The sequence below is a fragment of the Protopterus annectens genome, chromosome 4.part0, assembly GCF_019279795.1.
Source record: "Protopterus annectens isolate FY-2018-M chromosome 4.part0, PAN1.0, whole genome shotgun sequence".
Lineage (NCBI taxonomy): Eukaryota > Metazoa > Chordata > Ceratodontiformes > Protopteridae > Protopterus > Protopterus annectens.
Genome location: NC_056733.1, coordinates 738,930,064 through 738,950,922, shown reverse-complemented (window position 1 = coordinate 738,950,922; position 20,859 = coordinate 738,930,064). Strand labels below are relative to the sequence as shown.

At 44.5% G+C, this 20,859-nt stretch overlaps 1 protein-coding gene across 2 annotated transcripts in view; it reads left to right on the top strand.

Annotated features, from left to right (window-relative positions):
* Positions 1-20,859, top strand: part of GNB1L (G protein subunit beta 1 like) — a 739,619-nt gene that overhangs the window by 273,796 nt on the left and 444,964 nt on the right. For both annotated transcript variants that reach the window (XM_044068696.1, XM_044068697.1), the window contains exon 2: positions 19,967-20,096. In XM_044068696.1, coding sequence (XP_043924631.1) covers positions 19,984-20,096 — 113 coding nt within the window. In that variant the 5' untranslated portion in view covers positions 19,967-19,983. The remainder of the gene's footprint in view (positions 1-19,966; positions 20,097-20,859) is intronic.

Below are 20,859 nucleotides of genomic sequence, written 5' to 3'. Positions count from 1 at the left end.
GATGTTTTCTTCAGTGACCTTTGCTATGCGTTCGCTGAACTACCTTTGTCACTTCACCAGGCTTCAAAGAGATATTCTCAAGGAACTAGGTGAAGTGGTCCAGGATCCTTCTGCTGCTGGGGCTCAAGAAAAGATTGCCTCACAGCTAGCAATCCTGAATTCCTTAACCAACTCCTCCATGCGGCTCATATCCTATGCAGCCGATGGAGCGAGCAGGGCCGCAGGCACAGGAGTGGCTCTTAGACGTCAAGCCTGGATGTGGCTTTGTAATTTTGGACCCCTTTAAGGCGTCCTTCACCAATACCCCTTTGACGGTTCGGCTTTGTTCGACCTCAGGTGAAGGAAACCTTGACCAGGTGTGAGCAGGACGGCAAAACTCTTTCTGCCGTTGGAGTCCATTTTTCCACCCTTCTAGACCCTATCCCAAGGGTCAGAAGGGAGGGAAGATGTGGTTCCATAAACCCCAAGGAGCTGCCCGGACACACGTGGTCAGTTTACCCCCAGAGGCAGAGGGGTAACAATAATAGACGCCCTAGAGGCAGAGGGGGTCCTCAGAACCAGGGCAACAGGGAGTCTCTTCCTGAGAAGCCCTTTCAACACCCCTGAGGTGTTGCCCGACTGTCCACCCTTGGAGGCAGTCGGGAAGGATTTGCTGTACCCAGTAGCCTGGCATTCCCTTTCACAAGATATGTGGGTACAGTCGATCATATCCGAGGGTTACAAAATCCCTTCGAAGGTATCCCGTGCCTCAACAATCCCTTCCAGACATCTCACCCGGTCAAAGGGATTTGGCAGAACAGGAGGTTTCAAAGCTCCTAGAAAAAAGAGCCGTCCAGACTGTTCCGGCAGACCAAGTAGGATCCGGCGTCTACTCGAGATTCTTTTTGGTCCCCAAAAGGACGGGAGATTGGAGACCAATATTAGACCTGAGCAGTCTAAACAGATTTGTCAAGAAGGCAAGATTCCGGATGGTCACGCTTCAGTCCATTCTGCCCTTTCTGGGTAAGGACAACTGGATGTGCTCGATAGACCTTCAGGACGCGTACTATCACATAAAGATTCACAGGTGCTCCAGGAGGTTTCTCCGCTTTCGGCTAGGGACCAGTCATTATCAATTCAGAGCCCTGCCCTTTGGCCTCACTTCAGCCCCCAGAGTGTTTACCAAATGCATGGCAGTGGTCACAGCTCATCTGAGACGTCAAGGATTCCAGGTGTTTCCTTATTTAGATGACTGGCTCCTCTCCGCCACCACCAGGTGTCAGCTTCTTCAGACCAGAGACTACACTCTGCAGCTATGCAAGAGTTTGGGAATTTCAGTGAATTTCGAAAAATCTTCTCTGCGGCCTTGCCAATCTATCACCTTTATAAGCGCAGAATTAAACACCGTCAAAATGTTAGCCAGACTAACAGATCAGAGAATTCTGGACATCCAAAAATACGTTCGGATTTTATTGCAGAGCAGCAAAGTCAAAGCCAGATTGATACTAAAGGTTCTAGGTCTTATGGCTGCGGCCATTGTTCTTCTACCACTGGCCCGCTTCCACATGCGTCTTCTGCAGTGGATGTTATTCACTCAGTGGTCGTTCCACAGTCTTCCGATGAGTCACGAAATCTTAGTCACACAATCGTGCAGGACTCATCTGAACTGGTGGATATCCTCCCCTCTTCTTCATCAGGGCCGACCATTTGTTCCCCCTCCTCCGGTTGCCACAGTTACTACGGATGCCTCTCTGATCGGGTGGGGGGGGGCATTATCAGGGCAGGATGGTCCATGAGACGTGGCAACCCATAGAATACCATCTGCACATAAATGTCCTGGAGATGAGAGCGGTGCTTTTAACGTTGCAAGCCCTCAACGACTTTCTTCCTGCGGGGACTATTGCAGTGCAAACGGACAACATGTCCGTGGTCTGGTACATCAACAAGCAGGGCGGGACCAGGTCCTATCCGTTGTGTCGAGAAGCTCTCAGACTTTGGCAATGGGCAATCTCCTCTCATCAGTTTCTGATAGCAACGCACATCCCCGGCAGGTCCAACCTCTTGGCGGACAGGCTGAGCAGATCCATTCTCATGCCTCACGAGTGGTCTCTCAATCAATCTGTAGTGGACCAGATTTTTCTGAAGTGGGGCACACCTTGTTGCGATCTTTTTGCTACATCCCAAAACAACAAGTGCCCCGACTTTTTCACCCTCTTTCCCCTACCAGGCCAACCCCTGAGAGACTCTCTAACCCAGGATTGGCCCCGGGGACTTTTGTACGCTTTTCCTCCTTTTCCCTTGATTCCACAAGTCATTCAGAAAGCCACCGTTTTGAGGGCCAAGTTGATTCTCATTGCCCCTTACTGGCCTCGACAAATTTGGTTTCCGTCTCTGCATCGTCACCTCCTGGTGCAGCCCTGGCATCTGGACCCAGTTCCGGATCTTTTGACCCACCACTCCGGTCAACAGCACTGGGCCATTCATTCTCTCAACCTCACTGCTTGGTTGCTCCACTTCCTTCCCTAGCCAGGCTTCCTATGATCTCTGATCCGGTCAGAGATATCTTAGTGGCTTCTTTGAAGTCGTCCACCAGAACCGTTTATGCTAGCAAGTGGCGACGTTTTTCCATTTGGGCAAATTCCAGAAATATTGATCCCTTTACTGCTCCTGTGCATTCTGTTTTAGATTTCCTGGCTGAAGTTTTTCGGTCAGGATCTTCTTCATCTACAGTAAAAGTTCAACTGGCTGTTATTTCCAAGTATCATGTTGGCTTGCAAGATCATAACATTATGTCACATAGACTATGCAAGGCCTTTCTGAGAGGAGTGTTTCTCCTGAAGCCGCCAATAAAACATCCTCCTCCACAATGGGATCTAAATTTAATGTTAGCATCCTTAATGTTACCACCCTTCGAACCGTCTGCTTCATGTTCATTGAAATTATTGGCCTGGAAAACTATATTTTTACTGGCTGTCACTTCAGCAAGAAGGGTTTCCGAGATTCAAGCTCTCTGCATTCGTTCCCCTTACTTGGTCTTTCACAAGGACAGGGTATCCTTGAGAACAAATCCATCCTTTCTTCCCAAAGTTGTTTCTCAAACTAATATTAATCAATCTATCGATTTACCAGTCTTTTTCCCTAATTATTCTGACAAAGCGGAACAAAAGCTTCATTTTTTGGATGTCCATCGTCAGCTCAGGTTCTATTTGCATAGAACTAAACATTTCAGGAAATCAGACCAATTATTTGTTTCCTATGCAGAAAACAGGAAAGGTCTTCCGGTATCAAAAGTGACCTTATCCAGATGGTTGTCTTCCACCATTTCTTACGTGTATTCGCTCAGAGGCAAGCAACTACCTTCTAAACCGAAAGCACACTCAACCAGGAGTCTATCCACTTCTGCAGCTTTTCAGGATAGACTACCCATTGATACCATTTGTGCAGCAGCTACTTGGGCCACTCCTCATACCTTTGTCTCTCATTACAAATTGGATCTGGCCTCTAGGAACAGGGCCAGTTTTGGTTCCACAGTTCTCAAGAGACTGTTCCATTGAGCCACTCGGGATACAGGTGCTAGGGACGCGGTCCCATCCAGCAAGAATGAAGGCGAGATTGACAACTTAACATTTAGAAGTTATGTACCTACCATAACGTTCCATGTTAGTTGTCTTCTCTCGCCTTCTTTCTTAAGTCCTCCCTCCTTCCCCCTGGCCTGGACAGATCTTGAAGAGTTCCTCTTCTCAGGTTGTTTCCTCCTGAGCCTTCATTAGAGGACTCCTTTATTATGAACTTGGTTTTCCTAGTAATATTAGGTTAGTCCTTAGCAGGGTAGGTTAGCTACCAAACGAGATCTGAGGTAGTCCCGCCTTGCATCATGGGATATAGGGTTGCCTCGAGCTGGTAAAAGGAGTTCTCAAGCTAAGCAAGTGCCGAGTCGGAGCCGAGGATCGGCTCCGAACCCATCCAGCAAGAAAGAAGGCGAGAGAAGACAACTAACATGGAACGTTATGGTAGGTACATAACTTCTAAGTTCTTCTTATTCCCTTTATATTTTGCTCTATCTAGAGGTTTTTCCCTTTCTAAGATGCTTCTTTCCCATATTTTCACTGTGATTTTTCCTGTGAATACATGTTACCTTGTTGCTTTCAAAATGTGCCTCTGGGTTTAAAAAATGTAGTGCCTGTGGGCACAGTATCACTCACCCCCACAAGACTTACATGATCTGTGTGATGTTCTTCATCTCTCATTGCTGCAGTCCTTACACTTGGGTAGTCCGCTGTCCTCGGTCGGCCCGAATATCAAAGTATAAGGCTGACGTCGGTCAAGGCGCATTTGACTGACATCAGGACGTCAGGGTACAAATGCGCATGACCGACGTCATATCCTCAGTCTTTTTTGCCGCATGGTCCGATGCAGAAGCAGCATTGCAAGTGCCGGTTGGCGTTCTGAAATTGTTCGTTTTCGGAGTTTCAGACCGAATCAAAGTTGGCTAAGTACCCCGTTGGGGAATATTTTAGTTTTTTCTTGCCTCAGTGGTTTACCGGATGTCAGAAAAAGTGAATAATTGTATTTCTTGTGGGAAACAGATACCGCATAGAGACTACCATACTTTGTGTATTCCTTGTTTAGGGCCTGAGCACGACGTTGTTGGGTGTCGCTCTTGTGCTAGATTCAATAAGCGCACTATTAAGAGGAGATTAGATTGTGCCAGGTTAGTCTTCGGGAAGCGGTGCAATTATAAAATGCCGTCGGATGCTCCGACGCCCGCTTCTTCAAAGAAGCGCAAGGACAAAGCTGTTAAACCTAGGCTAGAGGAACCATCAGTACCGGACGTCGGTTCTTTAGAGGTGTCGGTGGAGCGAGTGGTTCCACCGGAGGTTTCTTTGGGTTCCCAGGGAGAGACTTTGTTGTTGCAGGATGTGGCCTCTCAGGAGGCAGGCCAGGCTGATGGGGCTTCTCAGGTTACTATACTCCCCTCCCTGCCTAGGGTGGTTAGGCCCTCTCCTTCTGTTTCCAAGGCTTCTCCCAGGGGCAGGCCAGGTTTAGCTTCAGTTGGTGTTACCCCTAGTTCTTCAGGGACTGTGCCCAAGAAGCATATGCTTAAAATGGCAGAAGATTTGATTACTTTGATTAGGGGTTCTATGCCCCCTCCTGATAAGAGACCTAGGGTGGAGCCTGAGCTAGGGAGTTTTGAGCAGGCTTCAGATGTTTCAGAGTCTTCGGCTGAAGACTTGCAGGAGTACTCTCCTTATTCTGATTCTGATGTAGATGATTCTACTCCTTCTGCTTCTCCTCCTGAGGATTTTTCTTTTTCAGAAACTCTTCATTCCATGAGGGAGCATTTTAAGTGGGAAGGTCAGGACTTCTCTGATTCCAGAAAAAGGCTTAGGGAATTTTTGTTTTTACCCCAGCATAGGCCTTTGGCTATACCTCCTGTTTTGGATGTAGTGGAAGATGTTTTTACAGAGGCTTCTCTTAATCCTGATTCTTTGCCTCCTGCTCCTGTTAAACCGGATAGGTATTACAGGGTGCCTGAAGCTCATAAGTTTCTTTTTAAGAGTCCTAGGGCAGACCCAGAAACTGTTGGCCAGGGGCCTAAGGGTGTTAAGGCTTCTGTTGTAAAGAATCCGGTTCCTGCAGACAAAGAGGCCAGGGCCTTGGATAGATGGGGAAAGAAAGTTTATACTTCTTCCACTCTTGCTATGAGGGCTTTGAATTGCCAGTTTCACATGTTGAAATACCAAAACTATCTCCTTTCACAATTGAAGTCTAAGGTTGATGCTCTGGCAGAAGGTATTGATTGTAAAGAGTTGCAAGATTTAGTACATGTTTCTGAACAGGTGGGTAAGCATTCTTTGCAATGTGGTTTTGATGCTGTACAGGCCTCGTCTAGGGTGGCTGCCACTGGGTCAGTTCTTCGCAGGCACGCCTGGCTGAGGGATCAGAATTTGTCTGACCATGTTAAAACAAGGATTTTAGATGCTCCTTTGCAATCTGACGTGTTGTTTGGTTCTCCTGTTGAGGCAGTTTTAAAGAAAATGGAAGACAAGGCTAAGTCTATGCAGACTGTTAAAGATTTTTGCAGGTCCAGCCTCCAAAGTTTACTAGAAATTGGCCTACTAAGGGGTGGACGTATCCTTCTTATGATTCCTAGTCTAGGGGTAGATCTAGGCGTGGTAGGGGCAGAGCTCAGGGCTCTTTCAGGCCTAGAACGGGAGTTCTCCTGCACAGTCTTCGGTGAGGGCAGGGGTCAGTCCTTTCGTAAACAGACCCAATGACCTACCTTTTCAGCTGCCAGAGCCTTCTCATCTGGCAGCACCTTTGGGAGGAAGGTTGGCACTTTTCAAAGAAAATTGGAGTTTAATTACCCAAGACAGATGGGTATTGGATATCATACACCACGGCTACAGGTTTTATTTCCATACCTTGCCTCCTTTCAAAGGCATGCCAGACGTTCCTCCTCAACAAAGAATAGAGGCTCACAAGCAAGTTTCTCTGTTGCTCCAAATAGGGGCCATACAGCCGGTCCCTATGCCAGAAGTGGGCCTAGGATTTTATTCTCGCCTGTTCCTAGTACCAAAGAAGGGGAACACGTGGAGACCAATTTTGGATTTATCTATCCTCAACACTTATCTGGACATTCCCAAGTTCAAAATGTTGACGTTGCAGCAGCTTTTACCTCTGCTGGGCAAAGATCATTGGATGGTAACTTTGGATCTCAAGGAGGCTTACCTTCATTTTCCTATCAGACTAAGTTGCAGGAAGTATCTGCGTTTGAGCTGGGACTTCTCACTATCAGTTCTCTGCATAGCCCTTTGGCTTATCAACTGCCCCGACAGTGTTCACGAAAGTTCTGGCTCCAGTGATAGCTTTCTTCAGGCTAAAAGGAATACAGATCTATCCTTATTTGGACGACTGCCTGATTCTGGCTCAAGGAAGGGAAGAGCTTCTTCATCATTTGGAATATGTGATAGCAGTGCTAAGATGCCTGGGGTATTCTCTGAACGAAATAAAGTCCAGTCTAGTACCCTCTCAGGACATGTGCTTTCTGGGTGTGAGACTGAATACAGCATCCCAGATGGCCTTTTTAACCCTGGACAAACAAAAGAGTCTATCCCTTTACTTCCATCACCTATCTCATCAGTCCGGGCTGACTGCAAGGACAGTCCTTCAAGCCTTAGGGTTCATGGCATCTTGTATTCTGGTGCTTCCCAATGCCAAACTGCATATGAGGAAGCTACAATGGTATCTCAAAAATGTATGGACACAGCACTGCCAGGATCTGGACACTGTCATTCAAATAATACCTTGCATTCAAAAGGAATTTTTGTGGTGGGCTCAGGAATGTCACCTAAACAAGGGACTCTCTGTGACCCGGCCAGAGACGAGTCAGATTTTAACGACAGATGCCTCAGACAAAGCTTGGGGAGCTCATCTAAATGGAAAGTGGATACAAGACAAGTGGTCTGCCAGACTACAACATCTACATATCAACATGAAGGAGATGTTAGCAGTCCAGTTTGCATTAATAGCTTTCAAGGAATTACTTCTTCCAGGGCAGGTGTTGATTCTAACAGACAACACAACTGTCATGTGGTACATCAACAAGCAAGGGGAACGATTCTTATCCTCTATGCAGGCAAGCAATGATTTTGTGGGAGACTGCTCTCAGTTTACAGCTCAATCTTCAGGCAAGGTTTCTGCCAGGAGCACAGAACTCCTTAGCAGATGTGTTGAGCAGACGAATTATGGATCCCCACGAGTGGAAATTGGATCCTCATGTATTTCAGAAATTGACAGTGTCATGGGGAACTCCAGACATAGATCTGTTCGCTTCTCCACTAAACCATCAGCTGCCAAAGTTTTGCACAAAAAGGTTTCATCCCACAGCTTGGAGAGTGGATGCTCTTTCTTTCAATTGGAGCAATCTTCATGTGTATGCCTTTCCACCTCTGCCTCTCCTCCCAAAGGTACTTCTAAAGGTCAGACAGGACAAGCCAAGGATGATTTTAATAGCTCCGGATTGGCCTCGACAGCACTGGTACCCATTGCTGAGAAGTTTGGTACGGAAGCCTCCATGGCCTTTGCCTTCGATTCCACACCTGTTGTCACAGGAGGACAGCCATTTGCTCAATGTCAAGCTTCACTCTCTGCACCTAACAGCCTGGCATATTCTGTTTTGAACCATAGTGGGCCTCCACTTCCTCAGCAAGTTTTGAATGTTATTTTGGAAGCTAGAAGGCCTAGTACAAGGAAAGTGTACGCAGACAAATGGAAGAGATTTTTATTTTGGAGTGCAGCAAAAGATTTTGATGTTTCTGAGCCTAATTTGTGTGTGGCTCTTCAATATCTTACTGAGTTACTAGACAAAGGTTTGTCTTTCTCTTCTATTAAAGTTCATGCTGCAGCAATTTCGGCTCACTATGATTGTGACCCACCATTGTTTTCTCATCCTTTGTTCAAGCAATTTCTTAGAGGGACAAAGAATATAAGACCCCCACGAAGAGCTCCTACTCCTGCTTGGGATCTCAATTTTGTGTTGGAGAAACTCACTCTATAACCTTTTGAGCCTGCAGCTACTTCTGAGTTGAAATTTTTGTCATGGAAGACTGCTTTTTTGTTGGCCATTACCTCTGCAAGAAGGGTTTCTGAATTGCAGGCCCTTATGGCGGTTGAGCCTTTCTTGATTTTCCATAAGGATAGGGTATCATTACGTACTAATCCTTCCTTTATGCCTAAGGTGGTTTCTAGTGTGGCTTTAAACCAAACTATTCATTTGCCTACTTTTTATGCAAATCCCCAAAATAAAGGGGGAAAGATTTTGCACACTTTAGATGTACACAGGCAGTTGCGTTATTATTTGGACAGAACTAAAGGGTTCAGGCAGTCTCAGCAGTTGTTTGTTTCTTTTGCTTTGAGTTCTCAGGGCAAGCCTGTGTCAAAACAAACTATTTCTAAGTGGATTGGGTTTTGCATTGCTTTCTGTTATTCCCATCATGGCAAGGAGATTCCAGCTGGGATTAGGCCTCATTCCACTAGGGCTACTGCCACTTCAACAGCTTTTGAGGGAGTGGCAACCAAGGATATTTTGGAGGCAGCTACTTGGAGTTCAGTGCATACTTTCTCTAGGCATTATCACCTGCCACTTTACTCTAAATCCAGGGCTGGTTTTGCCACTGCTGTTTTGCAGGGCATTTTGGCAGCTCCTGCTTCCTTGTAGTTTAGCCATCCTCCCTTACCTCTGCTTTGGGATTCTACCCAAGTGTAAGGACTGCAGCAATGTGAGATGAAGAACATAGTACAGTTTTGTACCTACCATAAATGTAGATGTTCGAAGATCCACATTGCTGCAGTCCAATTTACCCTCCCTCCTTCCCCTCTGTAGTTAGAGGTGGTTGTGTGGGTTGGGTTAAACATATTGTGTATATTGTATATATTGTACATATAATTAGTGCAAGGGTGGTTGGTTGGTTGTTTGCTGTCTTTTGGTTTTGACCTTTATTTTTAGGGTCTTCTGACATCTGGGGCAAGAAAAGACTGAGGATATGACGTCGGTCATGCGCATTTGTACCCTGACGTCCTGATGTCAGTCAAATGCGCCTTGACCGACGTCAGCCTTATACTTTGATATTCGGGCCGACCGAGGACAGCGGACTACCCAAGTGTAAGGACTGCAGCAATGTGGATCTTCGAACATCTACATTTATGGTAGGTACAAAACTGTACTTTTTACTACTTGGGGGAGACCACAGACCATTTAAATATTGAATGCGAGTTTTATACTTCGTTTGAAACCAGTACTCTTGTGGATCAAAGAAACAAACTTGTTTTAAAAGGTCTTCTCCCTTCTCAAGCTGCAGATTCGACTTTTCTAGTTTCTACTTCAGCCTCTCATTCCTCTAAGAATGTAGACAAGACAAAGTCTACCAAGAAAATGATATAGAGAGGGAGAGACCCAAGGAAAAGGAGAAACAGAAATATCAACTGAGAAAGAGCCGGCAAGTCCTAGATTGTCAACGAACCCATCCTCCAGGATAGACATCAGTCTGCTAGGCCACCTTCAGTGGCTTCTTCATACAGATCCTTTAGTCATCAAAAAGCCTTTCTGAAGCTGATGTCGATACTATAATGAAATTTCTTTGGATTCAGATTCAAGTTGGGGGTCACCCTGGCATCCCCTCCACTGGGGTCTCCCTTTCTGGCCCAGTGAGTTCCCCTTTTGGTTACTCTTTTCCTAGTCTGATTCCACAGTTCTGAGTTGTACATACGAGAGAGCCTTATTAGAGCCGAGAGCAGCTTCCACTTCAATGCTGACAGCTTCCCTTACCCTTTCAATTCTGGCACCATTGGATCACAAAGGGCCTCTGAGCTGAGGGGCCAGTGCCAAAGTATGGGGGTTGAGTTTGGCACAGAAGTTTTCTGAGCTCTGTCTGGCTCTGGGTGGTTTACCTTAGAAAGCTCTGATTCAATGTCGAATTTGTATCTCTACCTTACAGACTGTCTTTGGTACTGATCTCAGCTCCTTGTCTTCAAAGCTTTTGAAATGGTCCTCTCCACATCTAGAGAGGAGGCACCTCACACACACTTGGCACTGTCCCAACTTCCTCTGGATTCAGCAGTTTTGACCAAACATCCTGTCCATCAGGGATAGCCAAAATCAGTTAGCTTTGAGAGTCCTCACCTGCTGAATCCCCATTCCGATTCCAAAACTTCTCCTGAGCATCCACCCAAGTAAAGTGACAGGAATCAATACCAAGAAAACCCGATAAAATCCTCATGTCCCCCAAGAACAGATCACATTGGAACAAGGGTTCCCCAGTTAATGTTATGGTGTTGTCGGCAGCCACAAAGAAGGAGTTTTCTGAGGAGAGCACCTGTGTCCATTCTGCAGGGTGTTGGACAGATTTGGAAAGTGAACATGTGCTTCTACGATGTTTGCTGTTCATAGGGTGAACTATGTGACACACATGACTTGTTTTCAGAAGGATTTGAGTTGAAAACTTTCCACATCCCTCTTGCGGAATTTGCCTGCAATTATTCAGAAATCAGTGGAGTCTCAGCTGTCTACCCTGAATCTATTTCTAATGTATCCATGTGCCTGCTTTCCAACACAGTAGATGGCACTGTGAGAGCAGCAGGCACCAGCATTGCTATTCGTTGACACACTTGGATGACCCTCTGTAATTTTGCACTTCATCACGGTACCCTTTCATGGGTCAACACTTTTTAGACCCAAGGTAAAACAGATGCTCACCAGAAGCTAACAGGAGGGCAAGACTCTGTCTGAAGTAGGCGTATGTTTTCCCATCCCAAAAGTACTTTTGTCTGGAACCAGAAGAGTGGATAGTAACTTTGGTTTTGCAAATCCCAGAATTTTGACCAGGGCACTTCTGGTTTCATGGTACTCTAAGGCAGACGGGGGAATAAATTTAATGGACATAGCCCAAGGGGTAGAGGTCATCTGCAGAATCAAGGGTTTCTAGGTCCCTTCAGTGAAAACCCTTCCAGTGTTTCTGAATGGTTGCCAGGCTGCCACACTCTGGAGGCAGTCAGGGAGTGCTAATCTCTGCACCCTCAGACCTGACTAGCCATCAGTCAAGATTCTTTGGTGCAGAAGATGATAACCAGAGGGTACCTTATTCCCTTTGCTTCCTTCCAACCAGAAAAAAGAAAATCCCTGATTTTCCACCCAGTCAAAGGGATTTAGCAGCAGCAGAAGTGTCAAAGCTGCTAGAAAATCAAGTTATCCTAGAGGTCCCACCAGACCAGCACAGATCTGTACTCTATTCATGCCCTTTTTTTTATTTCCAAAATACGACTGGGGACTTTAGGCCCATCCTAGACCTCAGCCACTTAAATCAGTTCATGAAATAAACCTCCAGATGGTCACAGTACTCCATTTCCTTCTTCTGGGGAAGGACAGATGGATGTGCTCAACTGATCTTCAGGATGCTTGCTACCATATAAAGATAGTAAGGCAATATAGAATGTTTATCCACTTTCAGCTTAGGTCCAATCAGTTCGAGTTCAGAGCACTGTCCTTTGGTCTCACCATAGCCCCCAAGGTGTTCATCAAATGTATGGCACCTAAGACTACATGGGCTCTGGGTGCTCTCCTATTTGGATGACTGACGTCTTACCACTCTCACCAGAGATTGGCTGAACCAATGCAGAAAATTCTTGCTCCAGTCCTCTCACCACTTAAGAATTACAATAAATCTAAGGTAAAGCCAGCTGACCGCAAATCAGGCAATAAATTTCATAGGGTGCCACCTGGAATCTAGAGTCCTGTCTGTCTATCTATCTCTCTTCAGGCTTCTGAGGTTCTGTCTTCCTGCAATTTCCAAGCAAGACTAATCCTTTGACTACTGGGACCAATGACTGCATGTGTTGCACTGGTTCCACAAGCCAGGTATTACATGAGTGTACTGTAGTGGACCCTCTCAGTTCAATGGTCAGTGTAACATCAACCTCGCTACTTTCCAGTAAGTCTCATGTCAGTATGTAGAAATCACATTCTGTGGCGGTTGACCTCTCATCTTGTTTGTTGGGTCGACCATTCACCTGTACACCCCCAATGACTACTGTGACTATGGACACTTTGCTTCTTGAGTGAGAGTGGCATTATGAAGGGAAAACAGTCCAAGCTAGCTGGTTCTTGACAGAGAACAGTCTTTACATCAATATTTTGGTGATGATAGTGGTCCTACTGGCGTTGCAAGCTTTTCAGGACTCTCTTCCCAAAGGTGTGATCTCCATCCAGGCAGATAACGTGGCGGTAATCTGGTACCCATTATAGGTTTATCGGTGAGTACTAGACTAACTGCCATTGTGGCCCATTTTAAGTCTAGCCAGGTACCCCATGTGTGAATCAAATCCTGAACCTTGTGTCTGTAAGGTAAACACCTTAACCATTATGACAACCTCCAGCCCAGGAAGCAGTGCGGATGTGGCAGTGGGGAATGTCTTCTCATTGCTTTCTAGTGGCAATGCATATCTCGGGGAGCTCCAATATCTTGGTGGAAAAATGGTCTATCCTTCTGCCCCAGAAGTGGCCCCTCAACTAAGCAGTGGCATCAATGATTTTCAGTCACTGGGGCTAGTTGTACTGTGACCTTTTAACTTCTCATCTGAACACCAAGTGCAGCAGCTACTTTGTCCTAATCTTTCAGAGGGTCAGTCACTGAGGGATGCTATGATCCACAATTGGCTCCTGGGTCTTTTGTATGCCTTTTCACCCTTGCCCCGTATAACCAAGTTTCTACAGAAAGCCATTGGCACAAGGCAACAGAAATTCTTACTGCACCCCTGGCCCCAGCAGATTTGGTTTGCATTCCTTTGGCCTCATCTGAAGCAGCCCCTTGGGTGCTGCATCCTCTTCCCAACCATCTGTCTCACCCATCTGGTCAGTCTCATTGAGGCCTGAAAACCCTGAAGTTAACTGCATGATTCCTGCAATTCCAATGATGACTAGGGATGCCAGGCTTTCCACTTCAGTTACCCATATTTTATCAACCCAGAAAGCTAAAGGTTTATAGAAGTATGTGAAAAAGATTTGCTGTTTGGGCCTCTTCCAAGGGCTTAGACTCTTTTTCAGTGCCTCTTTCTTCTGTTTTGTATTTTCTAGTGGGTTTATTCCAGGAGGGTGTCAGTTTATCAACTATCAAAGTCAACTAACAACTGTAGCTAATTTTTTACATTGTGGAATATCAGAATCGCATTGCTTCCTTAAAACTATCCAAGGTTTTCTTAAAGGGAACTTTCCCGATTAGACCCCCGATCAAAGATCCAATCCCTCCTTGGGATATTACCTTGATGCTTCAAGCTCTAACCAGATCATCCTTCAAACCAACAGCATCAGCAGACAGAGGCATCTGTGGCTCAGCCAGTGCCCTGTGCCGGTCCAATGAACTAGTGCCCCACCTCAGTGAAGAACCAAAAAAAAAGACTTTTGCAAAACTGCAGGATGGCAGTTAGCTTCCTGCAAACAGTACCTAATCCATGCACCTCCACCCCAGCCCAAACCCCAGGTCTTCAAGAGAAGAGCAAAAAAAAGCCTGCTTCTACTGGTACATCAACTAGAAACATGCTCTAGCTCTTCAATGGAAGAGCAAAAAAAAAAAAAAAGAAGTCTGCAGTCAGGTATCTGGTGCTCTTGAAATGCAGGAAATAATTAGGTCCCATTTCTGCTCCCTGCCCCTGAGCCCCCCTTCCTCACATTTTAGTTAAAAAAAAATCTTTTGTTCTTTTAAACTGTAACAAATTGCAAAAACAGTTTATACCCCATATGGAATTCTATAGCACTCAGGTTTCAGTTAAAAAAAAAAAAAAAAAAAAAAAAAAGATTACTTTTAAACTTTAGAAAACTGTTTGCTACAGTCAGTTTAGACCACACAGGGAATGCTACAGTGCTCAGGTTTGACTGCAAGTGCAATTGTATTAAAGAGTGATTGGGAATTGAGATGATGGACTGGATAGCTGATCGCACCCCCTATCACTTTGCACGTAGGGCTGTTTACCCCCTCATTATGCCTTAGCTATACTTTTATCAGCAGATTTGAACATTTTTGTCCTGGAAAAGTATCTTTCTAGTTGCTGTCACTTATGCCTGGAGAATCTTGAAAATTCAAACCTTGTCTTGCAGACCTCCCTACGTAATCTTTTGTAAGGATAAAGTATCCCTTCAGATTAAACGAAGCTTTCTTCCCAAAGTGGTTTTGGAAACTTCTAGTAATCAGACAATTAACCTTCCAGTTTTCTTTCCAAATTTCTCTAACAAAGGTGAGTATATCTTACATTTAATGGACATACACTGTCATTTTAGATTTTATCTACATTTTACTTAAGAATTCAAGAAAACAGATACACTTTATTTTCTTCTCAAAGGCGAAGTTGGGACAAGATGTTTCTAAAGTCACACTGTCCAGGTGGCTGTCTGATTACATTACATTTGTCTATAAAGAAGTATTAGTCCTCCCACACAAACCCACGGCTCACTTGACCAGAGCAGTGGCAGCCTCGATTGCTTATTTTGCTAGTTTCCACAGACAAGATTTGTGCTGTAGATGCTTGGCCTATTGCTCATACCTTCATATCTCTTTATAAGTTGGACATGCAGTCTTAGTCTTGTGCATCCTCCAGCTCCACCTTCTTCAGAATATCATCCCATGAGACCACCCAAGATTTCCAGTAGCTAGAGAATCTGTCCCATAAGTTGATTCAGACAGAAAAGCCAACATCAAATATGAAAGTTATACACTTACCATAGTGTTAGATCCATGTTGTCTTTTTCCTTTTGGCACAACCTCCGTCCCATCCATCATCCTTGCCAAAATTGTCACTAGTGGCTGTCAGCTGAGTAATTGGATCTGTCCAGGGCCTTGTCATATTTTCAACTACTGAGCTGACTTCTTTCCTTTCTCATTATTGGTATGATATGGAATTTTTTTTCTTTGTGTCTTTTAGAAGGGATAATAGATACAAATGGGCAAACCCAGTCTGAGGTATTCCATATTACAGGAGGGAATTATGGGTAGGGGAGGAGCCTGATTCCTGGAGCCTTGGATCCAAGAGGTTGGAAGAAGGTGCCGAGGTCAGATCTGATAACCCATATGTTGCACTGGATGGAGAAAGACAATACGGGTTTAGCTATGTGGCAAGTGCATAACTTTTGTTTTCCATTCTCTCTTGCTTTTCCTTCAACATAAATATTTGTGTTAGTGTTTTCCCTGCCACTTCCCAGTATTCGTCTTCTTCTCCTTTTTATGCCCTGTAGAGAAGCAAGGATAACTAAGACTTTCTTTAGTAGGGTGTCGCTTTTTGTCACTTACATTTAAATCATCGGTTGCTAGGTTCACACAATCACTTATTACCTTTTTGCCGGCATTCTCCTCAATAACCATTGGTTGTTGGTTGATAATTTGTTCCACTGCCTAGGTCAGGCCTTGTGCCTATAGTTATATCACATCCATCCTCAACTTCTTTTCCCATTTTTGCACATGTTTGTGTGTATTTTAACTGATTCTGTTGTGCTTTGTATCTTTAGAACCTCATAACACTTAACAAGGTGTAAGAACTTGTGGCAAGTTTTGATGTTGGGGGAAAATTATCTTACTTATTAATGCACATTTTGCAAATGGAACATTAGAGTAGTAACCCTTTATCCAGGAGTTCTGGAGGAAAAAAAGTCCATTTCATCCATGATTTAGAGTGAGATCCAGTACTGCATAATCTACCCAAGAACTTAACATTTTAATTAATAAAAATCAAGTTTAAGGAGTTATAAACAATGCAATTAACTAAATAAAAATTACAGTAAGAAAAAAAAAAACCTCAAGGTCCCAACTGCCACTCAGTGATACAAAAAAGGAATGAATGCAGCCAAATATCGAAACCGCTGTGGCAGAATGTTCAGTCTCAAGCTAAGTCAAGTTATAAATCCACAGAATGTTCACAGTCTCAAGCCAGGTCAAGTTATAAATCCACAGAATGTTCACAGTCTCAAGCCAGGTCAAGTTATAAATCCACACGTCTTATTTCCAGAGAAGATCCCTTTATTGCAAGTAAGTTACAACAGGTAAGCGCTTTCACAAATTTCTGTTTGCTTCATCAGGTCTGATGGACAGATACGGAAAGGGAATTTTCTCTTCAGCGACTTTTACCATTTGATCGCTGAACTACCTTACCCATTTTATAAGATTACAGAGAGATCTCCTAAAAGAGCTAGGAGATGCAATCCAAGGTTCAGCAGCTGCAGGGGTTTCAGATAAGGTTTCCTCTCAGCTGTCTACCATAAATTCAGTAGTAAATTCCTCCATGAGGCTGATTTCTTATGTTGCAGATGGAGCAAGCAAAGCAGCGGGTTCAGGAATTTCCTTAAGGAGACATTCCTGGATGCGCTTGTGTGATTTTGCGGAGCCCTTCAAATCTTCCTTTGTGTACGCTCCATTTGATGGCTCGTCTCTCTTCTGGCCGAAAGTAAAAGACACACTCACCAGGTGTGAGCAGGTAGGAAAGACTCTCTCTGCCTTGGCAGTCTGTTTTTCTCTACCTACCAGAATTTATCCCAAAGGTCAGAAAGGTGGAAAAATGTGGTTTTGAAAATCTCAGAGAGCTTTCCAAGCACAAGTGGTGATCCTTCCCCTAGAGGCTGAGGGGGAAGTGCTAATGGAAGATGACAACCTCATGGCAGAGGGGGTCCGTAGAATCAGGGCAACAGAGAATCCTTCTTTGGTAAGCCCTTTCAGCGCTCCTGAAAGGAGACCCACTTGTCCATCTCTAGAGGCAGTCAGGGGCTGCTTATCTTTGTACCCAGAGGCCTGGCAAAAGATAAAAGACAAATGGGTACAAAGCATCATATCCAGAGGCTACTTCATCCCCTTTTCTCTCCCTGCCCCAAAGATAAGAACATCCCAGATGGTCCACCCAATTAAAGGGAACAGGCAACTCTAGAAATTCAAAAGTTGCTAAACAAAAGAGTCATCCAGTCGGTCCCCACAGACCAACTAGGATCCTGAACTTACTCAAGATTCTTTTTAGTTCTAAAGAAAACAGGGGAAAGGAGACCAATTCTGGCTTTCAGTAATCTAAAAAAAATCAGTAAAGAAATCCAAGGTCCGGATGGTAACACTGCAGACTATACTCCCGTTCTTGGGATAAGACAATTGGATGTACTCGATAGACCTTCAGGATGCGTACTACCATATAAAAATGGACATGCAATCCAGAGGGCACCTGCGCTGAACCAGTCACTACCAGTTTTGAGCCCTACGCTTTGGTGTCACTACAGCCCCAAGAGTGTTCACTAAGTGCATAGCACTGGTTGCGGCTCACCTGAGACATCTAGTATTCCGTGTGTTTCCATACCTAGACAACTGGCTCCTAACTGCCACCACTAAGCATCTACTAACTCAAGTGAGAGACTCCATGCTGCTCCTCTGCTCTGAATTAGGAATCACAATAAACTACAAAAAATCTGTCTTGTTGCTATCTCAGCACATTGTTTTTATAGGAGCTGAAACTAGATGCAACAAAAATGATAGCCAAACTTCCTCCAGAAAGGAAAGGAGCCCTTTGAAATCAGATTTTGATTCTCCTTCCAAAAAAGAAAGTACAAGCAACGACTGTTCTAAAAGTCTTGGGGACCATGGTAGCGGCAATAACCCTTATCCCTCTAACTCGTCTGTACATGAGTTTTCTCCAGTGGTTACTTTCCACTCAGTGGTCAGTGCAAGAGCTACCCATGTCCCACAAGATAGTGCTGATGGAATCCTGCAAGAAAGAGCTTCATTGGTGGCTGGATTCCAATGTCATGACGTTGGGCCGTCCCTTAGCCATAGTGACCATGGATGCGTCCCAGATGGGGGGGGGGCATTATCTGGGAAAGACAGTCCAAGGAACTTGGCAGGATCACAAGTTCTGATTTGCACTTCAGTGTCCTAGAGATGAGAGCAGTGCTTCTAGCTTTGCAAGCATTTCAGGACTCTCTTCCCCTGGGGACTATTGCAGTACAGACACACAACATGTCAGTTGTATGGTACATGAACAAGGTGGAACCAGACTTTACCTTCTTTGTCGAGAGGCCCTGAGAGTGTGGCATTGGGCAACCTCTTCCCAATGCTTTCTAGTTGCAATGTATATCCTGGGGAAATCCAGTGCGATTGCAGACAAACTCAGTAGGGCGATTCTGATGCCCCACAAGTGCTCCCTAAAACAGGAAGTAGCAGAAAAGATTTTCTGCAAATGGGGCCAGCCTTGCTGTGACTTTTTTTACCACATCCATAAATGCCAAATGCAGCAGCTACTTCATCATGTAAAGAAATTATGTACTCATCATAACGTTCCATGTGTGTTGTCCATCTAGCCTTCATTCTTACATCCCACCCTCCTTTCCCCAACCTGTTGGCTCCTAGATGACTGAGGTGATGTAATTGGCTATTCATGTTCTCTGACCCTTTTGTGTTTCCTCTATGAGGTCTAGGCAACTACTAGTTATTTTTTCTTTATATCTGCAAACAAGATCTGGGGAGTTCTACTGGTGGATCATGGGATAGGGTCTACATATTTGGGTTTTAGAAAAGGTCACATATTTAAAGAAATGGAGTCTTCTCCAGGTTTGACTTGAATGACAAAGTCAAAGTGGAGATAAGGATGACTGTTGAGGAGGAGGGCTTTTCATGTGTAACGTACCTCGTCCTTCATATCCATGTATTGCTTTGTGATTTTTTTATATATTTTATTTATTTATGTTACAGTATGATTCACATCCCTATCAAAATTCCTCCTGATCATGCAGATTATGATTCACATCCCTGTCAAAATTCCTTCTGATCATGCAGATTGAATTGTATGACTTTGATGCACTCAGTTGTATTTAGCAGGATAATTAGTGTGTACAGATGAATAGTGCATCTAAATGTCTCCTCCATAATCAATGCTGATATTCAGGCAGGCATTTTACTGGTGAGTTGCCAAGATCCGGCAGAAATTACTTCTGAAATGGGGAAGGGAAAGAGAAAATTAGTGACTGTGGCTCTGCATTTCGGGCTCCTGTTGGACTGTTAGAAACACATCTTTCTCAGTTTATCGAAAAAACACATTGTGAAGACCCATATGACCGACAATGCAGTTAATTGAAAATCTTGACATGAATCGACACAACACCTGCCAACAACACAATGTTTTTGCAGGGAGGCAAGCCACCTTGCACCACCTCCCACATCCCTCCTAGTTATTTATACCAACTCCGTGATTGCACTACAGGGGAGAAAAGTGCAAATTCCCTGTTCCCTACTGTACCATGATCTCAGTCAGAATCATTCGACAAACCAAATTGTTGACCAAATGGATTTCAACAATTTGGTTTGTCAATCAATTCACATAGACCCATTGTAAACATAATACTGTTTTTCTTGATGGCAATTTTTGCAATTTAATAACTGTACTTATTTAGCACATTTGCATTAACGTCCTTTATTTTGATTTGCAGACTCCTGTCAGAAGCTGATGTCTATACCTCCTCCAGATCCAGCATTTGTTCTTCGAGGTACAGGAGCTGCAGTAAACAGTCTGAACTTTAACTGTGGCATTCCAGAGCAGCAACCTCTTCTATTCTCTGGGTGAGTAGCTTGAGGACTGTATGAATTTATTCTGCAACTGACCCCTTATATTTCACAAAAATGTCTCATATGCATGTTTTGGTAAACTGCATAGACTTTTTTTTGCTTATGGTTTTCTCTTCACTCCTCACCGGATACTACATTGCCTCAGGCTATTGTTCCCAACTTCTGCACTCACCCATTCCTGAATTCCCTAAGTGTCCTTGCTTGGTACCCCAGACATGACATTTTGCCAGGTGCTCCCCGATACCACAAGAAGTCAGTATCAGTGATGTTCATTGTTAGGCCTGAGAACCAAGGTATTCAGTGGGGAGTTGCAAGGCCAGAACCTGAAAGACATTATCTTTCTGGAAGCTGCTCAGTAACAATATGTTATGGAGGTGGCTAGCGCAGTGACAACAAAAAAGTGTTGCCACTCTGTGGTCTAAACCTTAGATGTCCTGTGAGGCTTCTGGTCTCTATCAGAGGTCACCCAGGCATCAGGTGTCCCCCTCCCCCTGGGATATGAGAGCTAGATGTTGGCCACTTCATCCTATCCCTGCTGGCAAGCCCTACTGGCAACCTGAGTCCTTTCCTGAATCTGAGCAGATCATATGGATTCCCTGGATGCGTGCCATTGGGTTGGCTTTGTTTGTCATAGTTTTAAATTGTACATAAATAAAAATAACTGCATGGTTACACAGACTGCGTAAAACTGCATGGAAAAAAAGAGAAATGAATAGTGCTGATCAGTATTATTGAAACCATTTGGCCTGAATAAGTT